This window comes from Drosophila kikkawai, chromosome 2R (genome assembly GCF_030179895.1).
Source record: "Drosophila kikkawai strain 14028-0561.14 chromosome 2R, DkikHiC1v2, whole genome shotgun sequence".
Classification (NCBI taxonomy): domain Eukaryota; kingdom Metazoa; phylum Arthropoda; class Insecta; order Diptera; family Drosophilidae; genus Drosophila; species Drosophila kikkawai.
In genome coordinates, this window is record NC_091729.1 from 949,048 (window position 1) to 961,850 (window position 12,803).

The 12,803-nt window shown below is 43.4% G+C and overlaps 1 protein-coding gene across 1 annotated transcript; it reads right to left on the reverse strand.

Annotated features, from left to right (window-relative positions):
- Nucleotides 1-769: 769 nt before the first annotated feature.
- Nucleotides 770-1,369, reverse strand: LOC121502049 (uncharacterized). The gene has a single exon (XM_041774668.1). It carries the CDS (start codon nt 1,367-1,369, stop codon nt 770-772), a length of 600 nt encoding a protein of 199 aa, XP_041630602.1.
- Nucleotides 1,370-12,803: the final 11,434 nt, after the last annotated feature.

Sequence of the window (12,803 nt, forward strand, 5' to 3'; positions counted from 1 at the left end):
GCCTGGAGCCGTTTCTCAGCGCTAAGATGCAGAAACCGGTGGCATTTCCGAAGAGGATGGTTCCCTTGGCAGACTCGACATTGGTAGGATAAAATACCTCGGCAACGTCTGCTCTTGCTATCGTCGTATGGAACCCAGTAATGGGAGGAATCGGCAGAAGTGGTCACTCGTGTGGAGAACGAGGAAATCTTTTGGACTGGTGGATGAATTTGTGGTGCGTCATCAGGAGGATTCGGAACACTGGAAGAAGTGTTGCTTGGATGCAACAATGTGTGATGCCGACCGTGACAAGTAGACAGTTGTGGGCAATTACTTAGAGGATGACCGCTTGCAAAGAAATTTAAGCACAACTGATTTTTCTGGATATATGAGGTACGATCTTCTATTGTCATTTGGAGGAAGCGTGGACATTTACGCACCTCAGTCGGTTTGGACGGACTGAGGCGTATCGTAAGAGGCTGAAGAGAATCGATGGTTTCCAGAGTTCTGTGGCGCTCAGTAAGGAACGAATCGAGTTCTAGCCACGACGGAATATTTCGTTTTATTTGTTAAGGATTGCTCCCATAATGAGAGCGTCAGCTTTGGAAGCTTCGTGGAGCACAAATAAACCAGGAGGCAGTCCCAATTATCCGTATGAAGGCCGGACAGAGCTAGGGATGTGAGGCAATTTCGAATTGTATTTTGCAGCTCCTTCAAGGCTGCCAAGGATTCGCTTCCCTTCCCTTCCTTCTCCAGTTTTAGGCCGCTGTCCACTTCCGCCCTCCTCTTCCTATTGCTTTAGGTCCCTGACGTGAAATACACCTGCGAGCTTCCCATTTGTGTCCTCCACCTCGTACATGTGATTCCCTATGGGCCTTCGAATCCGGCATCTCAGGAACTTTCTAGCAAACTTCGCATTAAAGCATCTCCCAAAGTCGCTCAACACATGATTCCTTCGGAACGCCTCTTGTCCGGGATTGAAGGTTACCGCTCGTGTTCGACGGTCAAAATATCTTGCGCTGGTTTCATGCGCCTCATGCAGGTTCCGCCTCATGGTATCCCTCAGCAACGCCATCCTGTCCCCTGGTTCCAAGCCCTCGAGCTCGTTGTCCTCCAGTGCCCGCAGCTTTCGTGCCAACTGGTAATCGGCCCCACTTGAGAACATGTTCTGCCCAAACAAGGCAAAATACGGCGTCACACCTGTCGCTTGATGAACCGAACTCCTCAATGCCGCCTCTATCTCCGGAAGGTATATGTCCCAATCCCTGTGGTCATCCTCCAGGTATGCTCGGATTGCGTTCAGCACCGATTGATTGACCCGTTCCACCGCGTTCGATTGAGGGGAGTACACCGCTGTCCTGATATGCCTTATCCGGTACTGCTTGATCATTTCCTGAAACCGCTTCGCCACGAACTGTTTCCCGTTGTCCGAGTGGATCGTTTCTGGAACTCCAAACGTATATTGGAAAATCCTTTTAAATAAATATAAAACATTAGATGTCAATAAGATTAGAGACAATAAAATAATAAAAAGCTCTTTGATTTTTTGTTCAGTGCCGACAGCAAAAAAAAAAACGTTTTGAGAAAGTTTATCTTAAGAACTTAATTATTAATTAATTGGCTGGTGTTGCTCCGAAAAAACAGATTTTTGTTTCCCGCCTCAATCCAGATGCTTCTGAGGGCGACGTTAAGACCCACTTGAGCAGCAAATTGAATGTTTCTGTTACTGAATTTAGTGTCTCCAAATTCAATTTTAAGGAAAGACGTGATATATCTTCGTTTAAAATTACAATTTCTGACCTACTATTTTCTAAGGCTCTTGATCCTTCTGTGTGGCCTAAGCATGCAATTGTTCATGAATTCGAACACAAAAGTACTCCTCGTGCTCGCGGGCCTCAAACTCCTTCAACTAGGCCTCCAAAAAACTAATAGACTCTTTTGTTCTCCACTATCAGAATGTTCGTAGTTTACTTGGCAAGCTCAGTAGGCTGCACGTCAATAGTGTCTCTTTCGATGCCAATGTTATTGTCTTTACAGAAACATGGCTCAACTCCTCTGTGTCTGACTCTGAGATTTTTTCAGGGAACTATGCCATCTTTAGACGTGATCGTCCTATACGGACAGGCGGAGGTGTTCTCATTGCGGTTAAATCCGATCTGGTTTCCAATATCATTTCTAAAACTGACACTGATATAGAGTTTGTGGCGGTTCGCATCCAGGTTTACGATTATTCTATCTACGTTTCATGCTCGTATATTCCACCTAGGTCTGACACTGATATTTATATGCAGCATTTATCCTTAATTCAAGAAATTCATTCTTCCCTTGGTATTAATGACCACCTTATCGTCACGGGTGATTTTAATCTACCCTCCATTTCCTGGATGCCCTTACCTGATTCAAATGTTCTTGTTCCCACCTCACCCCACGATTTAATTCATGGTCTCATTGACCATTCATTGGGACAATTAAATTTTGTTAGGAACTGCAGTAATAACGTCTTAGACCTCATCTTTGTCTCTGAGTTTGCCAATGCCTACGTCACTAGAATTGACCCTCTTTCTAGTCCTGAGGACGCTTATCATCCCACTTTGGAGCTAACCCTCGAAGCCTCCACACCATTATTATTGTGTTCGGAAGCTGAGCCTGCAACGTTTCGTTGCTTTCGAAAAGCTAAGTTTACAGAAATGAACCACCACTTATCCTTAACGGATTGGACTTTCTTGAACTCCACAGAGGATCCCTCAGACATTGTTAAGCGTTTCTATGAAATAATGTACTCAGTTTTCGACATGTATGTCCCTTTATTTCCCTCACCAGAAGTTTCTCAGAAGCCCCCTTGGTTTTCTCGTCGGCTTTCATATCTAAAAAATCTGAAATCTAGACTGTTTAATAAGTACAGCAAATCTGGTTTTCAAGTCGACCATTCGAGATATTTAACTGCTCGTACAAATTTCCTAGCACACAATTCTGAATGCTACAGAAACCACTTAAATCGGTGCAAAATTGAGTTTCAGGCTAACCCGAAGCAATTTTACGCTTTTTTAAACTCGAAACGGAAATCTCAACAATTTCCTTCATGTCTTCATTACGATAATGCCTCCGCTTCCAATGAGCCTGATATCGCGAACCTGTTCGCAAAATTCTTCCAGACTACATACTCACAAACTAATTTTGATAACAACTCAGAGTATTCTTTTCCACTCCCGCACTCCAATTGCATTTTTATGCCTGTAATCAGCGAAGATGATGTTCTTCATAATCTCAGAACAATGAAACTTTCCTTTTCCTCTGGTCCAGATCTTGTACCTAGCTGCGTTCTGAGAAATTGTGCCAGTTCATTATGTAGACCACTGTCTAGACTTTTCCAGTTATCACTTCAGCATTCGTTTTTCCCCAAAGTTTGGAAAGAATCGTTTATCATTCCGCTTCATAAAAAGGGCAGTAAATCTAATATTGAACACTATAGAGGTATAGCAAAACTTAGTGCGATTCCCAAATTATTCGAATTTCTGATTACTACTCAGCTTCAGCACCAATGTAGCTCAATAATGTCCCCCTCACAGCATGGCTTCATGAAACGTAAATCAACGTCTACAAATCTCCTTGAGTTTGTTGCTGTCATTAGAAACGCGTTTAAAAATAACACCCAAACCGATGTTATCTTTACAGATTTCAGCAAAGCTTTCGATTCGGTGAATCATCAATTACTGCTGAAGAAACTTTGTCTGTTAGGTTTTCCGGTTACGTTGATCAAGTGGATTTCTACTTATTTGTCGAACCGTACTCAAAGAGTTGCATTCAAGGGTTCATTCTCAAACCTTGTTCACGTGACTTCTGGTGTTCCTCAAGGGAGCCACCTCGGTCCTCTTCTATTTGGCATTTTTATAAATGATCTGCCCCAAGTTATTCTCCACTCTTACGTCTTGATGTATGCTGATGACGTAAAACTATGTTTGCCTCTTGTGAATCCTGACTCTGCTCAGCTTTTGCAAGCTGATTTAAACAACATGATGTCCTGGTGCACTCAAAATTTATTGTTTTTTAACAACTCCAAATGTAAATACATGTCGTTTTACCGCAGAAATTGTTTCCAGGCTAACTATTCCTTAGGCACGAGTGTTCTTGAACGTATCCACTCTGTAACGGATCTTGGTGTTCTATTTACCCACAACTTGAGCTTCACCGATCACATCGGTATAATTGTTGGTAAAGCAAAGGGTGTTTTTGCTTTCGTAAAACGATGGTCTAAGGAATTCGATGATCCCTACACTACAAAACTTTTATATATATCCCTGGTTCGGCCCATACTCGAATATTGTTCGTGCGTATGGTCCCCTCAATATGCAAAGTATCAGGATCTTATCGAATCGGTACAGAAACAATTCCTTTTCTTCGCTCTTCGGGGTTTAGACTGGGACCCACATCGCCACCTTCCTCCGTATGCCGACAGACTACGCCTTCTGGACCTGCCCTCTCTTAAGGATCGTCGGACCTGCCATGGCGTGATGTTCCTGCATAAATTAATAAATGGATATATTTTTTCCAGTAATCTTCTTAAACAAATACGCTTTTCAGTTCCTTCTAGGCCATCACGTTACTTTCGGCCTATAGCTTTGGATATTTGCAAAACTAATTTCGAGGCACACGATCCTTTTCGCGTTTTATGTTCGCTTTACAACGACCTGTACTCTCTGTTATATTTTGAAATGTCACTAGACTTTAACAAAAATAATATCTTAAGACACCTATCCTTGCCTCTGACCACCTGATGTGAGTCGGAGCATATCATTAAAAAACACTCCTTATCCGGTCTGAGGTAAGGATATGGATTTAAAATGGCAGATATTTGCTATTCTTAATAAATAAATAAATAAATAAATAACTGTAGCATACCATCAAGCACATCCTCTCGTACCATTCAGCAGATACCATCCTCTTTAATTGTTTTATATAAAAATATATTAAACGAATTATTAACTTTGTAATTTTGTACATTAAAATAGTAATTATAGTAGCCAAGAGACAGGTGCTCACTAGATACTGTGGGTTTTCTAGCGTACAATCGGATTGGTATTTGTGCACTTCTTGCTATGCTCGGTACAAAGCTCGTCGGATATGGCGTGGGCCTTCCTCACTGATTATATGTCACACATTTACACTACTACAATAAAAGTTTAAGTGCACATTCTGAAAACTAAATGATTGGTCAATGGTTGAACTATTCGGACGCTCGGACGGACCCTAAAGAGTAGGCTATAAGAGAGGAACACTCGCGTTGTGGGTGGCTGAGGTGTCGTTCGCCCCCACGTCTTTACCCTCCCTGCCGTAGTAACTTCAGATAATTAGTCGTTACCCCTTAACTAAATTCTTCTTTTCGAGTTTAGCTCATTTCAAAGTTATTCGACATCCACTTGCTGTACTAACACAAGACCAAAGACATTAGTTTTTTCTCCATTATTATTCCTTTATACTTCAAGATAATTCAATATTTTGTCTCTTACAGTCGCTATTCATGTTTTTTAATTTATCTAGTACCTCGCTACTTACTTCTACGTTAATTGCAACTTATATAAACAAACGCGTAAATGTGCGGCTCGCTTAGGATCCCCTTTAAATTATACATCTTGAGCTGTGTTGGAGGGTGGCGGCTTTAAGCTGAAATGCACTCGAAATAAAAACACGTAGGACTTGTCGGGGTGTTACGCGACGTGCGTCGGGATGTCTATTTATGCAGAAGTAAATTGGTACAAAAAACAATACAAAGAAGAAACTAAAGCTAGGGAGAGCGGATTAGAAGCTCTAGGGACTGGAAGTCCGGAGGAAGAGGGAGAGAAAAGGAGAGCGTACGGGATCACACTGCCCCCCGAAATTAAACGCCTTTCTTGCGTGAACATTCTCCCCCCCCCCCTTGCGAGGATACGCAGCAAAAGTACCAGGAAGGATTAGCTCTGGAAAGCGTAGGATAACGCTGAGCACTCGTTGGTATGGAGAAGAGTGTGGTGATCTTGTCCACACGACTGGCATCGGTCGTTACTTCGACACGATCCTCCGGAATGATAGTGGGCCAGGCAGTTGACACAGTATTTCCTTTCGATGACTGCCTGGAGCCGTTTCTCAGCGCTAAGATGCAGAAACCGGTGGCATTTCCGAAGAGGATGGTTCCCTTGGCAGACTCGACATTGGTAGGATAAAATACCTCGGCAACGTCTGCTCTTGCTATCGTCGTATGGAACCCAGTAATGGGAGGAATCGGCAGAAGTGGTCACTCGTGTGGAGAACGAGGAAATCTTTTGGACTGGTGGATGAATTTGTGGTGCGTCATCAGGAGGATTCGGAACACTGGAAGAAGTGTTGCTTGGATGCAACAATGTGTGATGCCGACCGTGACAAGTAGACAGTTGTGGGCGCTTGTGCAATTACTTAGAGGATGACCGCTTGCAAAGAAATTTAAGCACAACTGATTTTTCTGGATATATGAGGTACGATCTTCTATTGTCATTTGGAGGAAGCGTGGACATTTACGCACCTCAGTCGGTTTGGACGGACTGAGGCGTATCGTAAGAGGCTGAAGAGAATCGATGGTTTCCAGAGTTCTGTGGCGCTCAGTAAGGAACGAATCGAGTTCTAGCCACGACGGAATATTTCGTTTTATTTGTTAAGGATTGCTCCCATAATGAAAGCGTCAGCTTTGGAAGCTTCGTGGAGCACAAATAAACCAGGAGGCAGTCCCAATTATCCGTATGAAGGCCGGACAGAGCTAGGGATGTGAGGCAATTTCGAATTGTATTTTGCAGCTCCTTCAAGGCTGCCAAGGATTCGCTTCCCTTCCCTTCCTTCTCCAGTTTTAGGCCGCTGTCCACTTCCGCCCTCCTCTTCCTATTGCTTTAGGTCCCTGACGTGAAATACACCTGCGAGCTTCCCATTTGTGTCCTCCACCTCGTACATGTGATTCCCTATGGGCCTTCGAATCCGGCATCTCAGGAACTTTCTAGCAAACTTCGCATTAAAGCATCTCCCAAAGTCGCTCAACACATGATTCCTTCGGAACGCCTCTTGTCCGGGATTGAAGGTTACCGCTCGTGTTCGACGGTCAAAATATCTTGCGCTGGTTTCATGCGCCTCATGCAGGTTCCGCCTCATGGTATCCCTCAGCAACGCCATCCTGTCCCCTGGTTCCAAGCCCTCGAGCTCGTTGTCCTCCAGTGCCCGCAGCTTTCGTGCCAACTGGTAATCGGCCCCACTTGAGAACATGTTCTGCCCAAACAAGGCAAAATACGGCGTCACACCTGTCGCTTGATGAACCGAACTCCTCAATGCCGCCTCTATCTCCGGAAGGTATATGTCCCAATCCCTGTGGTCATCCTCCAGGTATGCTCGGATTGCGTTCAGCACCGATTGATTGACCCGTTCCACCGCGTTCGATTGAGGGGAGTACAACGCTGTCCTGATATGCCTTATCCGGTACTGCTTGATCATTTCCTGAAACCGCTTCGCCACGAACTGTTTCCCGTTGTCCGAGTGGATCGTTTCTGGAACTCCAAACGTATGGAAGATCTCCTTGGTCAGAAACTTGATGACTTCCACCGTCTTCGCCTCCTTCATCGCTTTCAGGAAAGTGAATTTGGAAAAGTGATCGACCACGATGAAGATATATGCGTGGCCTTTCCTAGAGCGCGGATATTTTCCCAGCAAATCAATGTATAACTTTTGGACTTCCATACAATGGCTTAGTCTCTTTACACACGTCACAGTCCCTGATGAAGTTTCGGACCTGAGCCACCATGCCTGGCCAATGGAAACTTTGCCTTAGGCGAATCGGAAAATTTTGTAAATTTTTTTAAAAATTTTGTAAATTTTTTTAAAAATTTTGTAAATTTTTTTAAAAATTTTGTAAATTTTTTTTTAAATTTTGTAAATTTTTTTAAAAATTTTGTAATTTTTTTTTAAAATTTTGTAAATTTTTTTTTTAAATGTTGTAAATTTTTTTTTAAATTTTGTAAATTTTTTTTAAAAATTTTGTAAATTTTTTTAAAAATTTTGTAAATTTTTTTAAAAATTTTGTAAATTTTTTTAAAAATTTTGTAAATTTTTTTTTTAAATTTTGTAAATTTTTTTTAAAAATTTTGTAAATTTTTTTAAAAATTTTGTAAATTTTTTTAAAAAATTTACAACATTTTTACTTTCCGCCATGAGACTTCGTTTGTGGTGAATGTGCTTGCTCGATCAACGTCTGGCTCAATGACGTTGGAACCCACAACTTCCAGCTGTTTTCCTCGAGCTCTGGCTTGCTGCTTGTTGTGATCCGTTTAAATACACACCCATCCACCACTTTGAGGTCCGGCCGCTTCTCCGCTTCCACCACCTCACGCAGCTCCCGGTACTCATCCGATTCAAACTCTATGGTCTGAAACATCAGCATCCAGTCGTCTTCCACTTCTTGGACTGATTCCACCATCCTTGACAGGGTATCCGCCGTGCACCCTCTCGTGCTCTTGGGAATTCCCAAATTTTGAATTGCTTCGACCTTCTTAGGGTCAGTTCTAAGAACTCCGTCACCTATAATAAAGCCCAGGTACCTAAGCTCTTTAAAGCAGAAGTGAGACTTCTTTAGCCCGATGGTCAATCCCGCTTCCCTCAAGAGTCGTGCCACTTCCTGGAGTGTTTCTATATGTTCCTCAAATGTTGGGGACACCACCAGCAAGTCATCCAAGTACATAAATACCTTTTCTCGCAATCTCTGGGGGATCACTTTATCCATGAGGCGATTCTTTCCCGGCTTTCTCTCGAGCGTAAAGGTATTACTCCATGAACTGTTGAGGAAAGCGAAGCATTTCGTCTACTTCCTCATAGATAAGCGCTTGGACTGCCGGTGGCGATCTTTCACCGGGACTGCTCCTTCCACCAGATCTATTGTGTGTTTCATCCTGGTAGTCCTTCCCAGGCCATTGGCTTCAAAGGTAAAGAAGGAGTCGGATTTCTTGTAGCTTCTTCTGTTGGTCCTCGGTCAAGTCGTGTGGCTCTGGTTCCCCTTTCGTTTCCCGTTGTAGGTCTCAATTGGCTTGGATCGATTCTACGCAAAATACCTCTGGTACTATTCGGGAACTCTTAAAATCTACTCCCAGATATAGTTCCTACTCGAGGGATGGGCACAAAAAAAGTTTATCATGGCAATTTCCTTTTGGTACTCCACAGGATTGTCACTTTTCCCAGGATCTGCTGTGTTGCTCCATTGGCTGTTCGAACTTTAGCGAAATGCGGCTTCCAGGTGATGTCAAGCGTTTCTAGCAGTTCTCTTCGTCCCAAGAGGCTCACCGATGCACCGGAGTCCAATAGCCCTCGGACCGTCTTCCCAGAGATTTGAATTTCCGCATAAGGTCGTGGATCGGCTTTGATATCTCCCTACGGAGTTCACCGACTGCTGAACCTTCGATCGCTCCTGCCTCCTTTTCTGGAACCGGTCTCTGGCCTTCTTGACTCTCCTCGATACCAGCGTCATCCCTGCTAGCCGGTTGTTCCCGAATATCCGTTCGCGTGCTTCCTTATATCGGCGTACTCGTTCGCTTAGTGTCAAATACAGCCTGCCTGGTCCCTGCACGCTTGGTTGAGTATTTTGTTTGGCTTCATCTTTTAAATTCGGGGTCTCCTCTCTGGCTCTCTCGTGGAACGCGGTTCGCCTTTCATAGCCGTGTTCCTCCCGGTCTTTCCCGCCCTGCAATTCGGGCACTTCGGTGTCGCGGTGTTCTGCAACCCGCATTTGTAGCAGAACAACTTTCGCTGCACTGCCTCGCACTCCATAAAAGTGTGCCCGCTTTGCTGGCAGTTCCAACAAACCAGCAGCTTCTTAGGTGCTGCACCAGCAACTGCCTCCACCACTGCATCGGAATCCGGCTGTGATTTGAGATCCCCCAAAGTGCCGCGGAGTTCCTCGACTCTTTCGACTCGCTGTTCCTGCCTGGGCCTATAGGAGACTGGCAGTCGCGTCCGCTGTCTCCCGTGCTCCGGATCCAGCGTTCTTTCCGCTTCCTTGCACTCGTCGTGCAGGTGTTCCAGAGTATACACCCGGATCGGGTATACCCATTGCCTGAAGGGCTCGGCTAAATTCCGTTTGGCCGTTTTTATAACCCAATCTGGATTTACACCTCCGACCATGGAAGCCACCAGTCTCCTGAGCGCCGTGAAATACTCGTCCAGCGTCTCTCCGGGCCTCTGTTTCCTCTCGGCTATGTCCTGGATCCGGTCATAGTCGCTCCGCTTATCGCAGAAGCGACGCTCGAGAGCTTGCTTCAGCTCTTCCACGACCTAGGCTGCTAGCAACAACCTTAACAACTCCGGCCACGGCACCCCGTAATAGTGCTGGAGATGTTCCACTCGGAATAAAAAATCTTCCGCATTTATGCCCCGAGAATTTCCCGTAAATTGGAATCCCCATTTGTCCAATGGCACATCGTGATGGGTGCGGATTGTAGGTCGTGTGTCTGGATTCCACTGAGCGTTGTTCCTGCCCTGGCCATTTCCACCTGCCCCTACTGGATCCGTACTGCGGAATCTTGTTCGGTTCCCTGGTCCTGGGAAGTTATAGAACACCTGCGTCGAAGCACCTCCTTGGATCCTTCCACCGCCGCACAGTAGCGCCTTTTCTCATTTAGCGTTGCAAAAATCATATCTTTTGAACCAAATAAGGTAATCGAATAATTTAAACGGCATTGGACAAGTAATTGTTGTAAAATATATATATGTACTGCATAAAGTACCACGCCCACAAATACGCCTTTTTAAAGGGTATCAAAGTGAAAAAATAATTTTTTTTCAATGAAAACAATTTTTAAACAAAAATTTTTATTTAATTTTTTATGTTTATTTTTATGTATTTGCTCAAATAAAAATAATTTGAAAACTGAAAAAAAAATTTTTTTTTGTAATTTGAAGTGTAACCGCCACGCGCTACAGTTAGTATATTTCTTGAAATGTATGAAATTGTGTCGGTATTTTGGTATATTTTACCCTGAGTTGTTTTGGTTTTTTGCGTTGCATTTCCGCAGACGCAGCTCGACGCAGCCGATGAAAGTTAATTCTGATCCAGGAAAGATCCACGGAACTTGTAGTTATAGTGTAGTCAGTGGCCGGCATTGGCGTCAAAAGATATAGACTACTTTAGGCAGAAAAAGGTGAAAAAAATGGACACCTGGCAGGTAGCGATTTACCTGTAGAAGCCCAAACCAAAGTGTCGTTTTTTTTAGGTTCTTTAATAGTTTATGAATGTATCTATCATTTAAAGTTAAAACCATGACCATTGGTTTTATGGTTTTTTTGTAATATTACCTGAAAGTCGACCAATTTACACATTTTTTTTTGTATGATGCAAAAAACGAAACAAAGTTCAACTTTAAATGCTCATAACTTCTACAAAAAAAAATCTTAAAATTGATTTTATTGCAGATTCTGAATCCTTGTTAAATTTCCTGTCGAATAAGTATGGTTAAAATCGTTTTTGCGAACATGACTTTTTCGATTTTTGCAACGCTAATTGTTCGAGAGGCGCTACTGTGCGCCGGCTCTTTCTTGCAGTCGCGGGATGGACTGGAACGTGGAATTTTGAACCACATTCGGAACAAAGGCCTGCCAAGAATTCATATGCTGCTCGCTCTGTCCATTTGCCTGGACAGCTTCGAATCCCTGGTCCCGTCTTTGCCCTTTGTCCTGTTCGCGATCCACTTCCTGTCTCTGGCCTTTATTCAGACCTTTATTAGTTGCCCCAGACCCGATGGACGATGACGAAGAAGCTGCGTCTCGACGATCCATCTTTGCCATCATCTCCGCGAAGCCTGCCCGGATACACTGGTCGATACGGATATCCATCAGATGCGTCATGTCCACCCTAATTTGCTCCTGGGAGGCCTGTATCATAGCCTGCATCTCCCTTTTGTTTCATTGACTTGTAAGCTTCAGCATTTTCCATGCTATACTGCTCTTGTATCGGGTCTAACTGAATCTGTGAGTACCCGTATGGAGTGGACTCTGGGTTCAAGTTCAGGCTGCGTGGCATGACCCTCCTCTGCTGGAAGCTTAGTCGGCTCCTGTCCGACCCTGGTCTCAACTCTTCGGCTCCTGTTTCTCCCTGACCTACTTTAATATTCTCCTGCTCTGCCATTTTCATGAAAGAAGAACGTTACCAACAAGGAAATGCAATCTAACGTAAACCAGGCAACAGAACGACCAATGTAATAATAAAGAAAAACAAAAACTCGACGGATTTCCAATCAAATTTTAACTTTAATTGGAAGAAAGAAGTTCCCCGGGTACTGAGTAGTGTGTGTGTTGTAACGATAAACATACATGCCTTCTATTAGAGGTCTGCATGAATTAATTCAAAACGGCATATGAGACATTCATATCTCAGTGAATTGAATGAATTCGGCTGCGAATTCCACTGAATTTGAGTGAATGCGTGCGCCGTCGTTGTACTCACAACTACACACTCACACATAGGGAGAGCGAATTGAATGCCGACAGAGCCGAATACAGAGAATGAGTATTCGTTTACGTGCGCTTACAGTGGAAACATAATTTGATGACATATAATTGACTTCATTAATTTAAACTTTTTTCTTTAGTGTTTGTATTTGTTTATTTATATTATAACTTACTTATGTACTTATATATATTATAATGTATATATATTAGAGTGTAAGAACATTATTTTATTAACACTTTCCGAGTTTGTCGATAAACTGCAACGTTTTTCGGTTATTAACAAAATGGAAGGCGAAATTTCGCATACTGTTGGCTAAGAAAGTTGATTTTCACTTAAGTTAGGGCTTTGC

Bases quoted from the DNA above. Each gene is read 5' to 3' on its own strand.
- LOC121502049 (XM_041774668.1), bottom strand. From the start codon at position 1,369: ATGATCAAGCAGTACCGGATAAGGCATATCAGGACAGCGGTGTACTCC.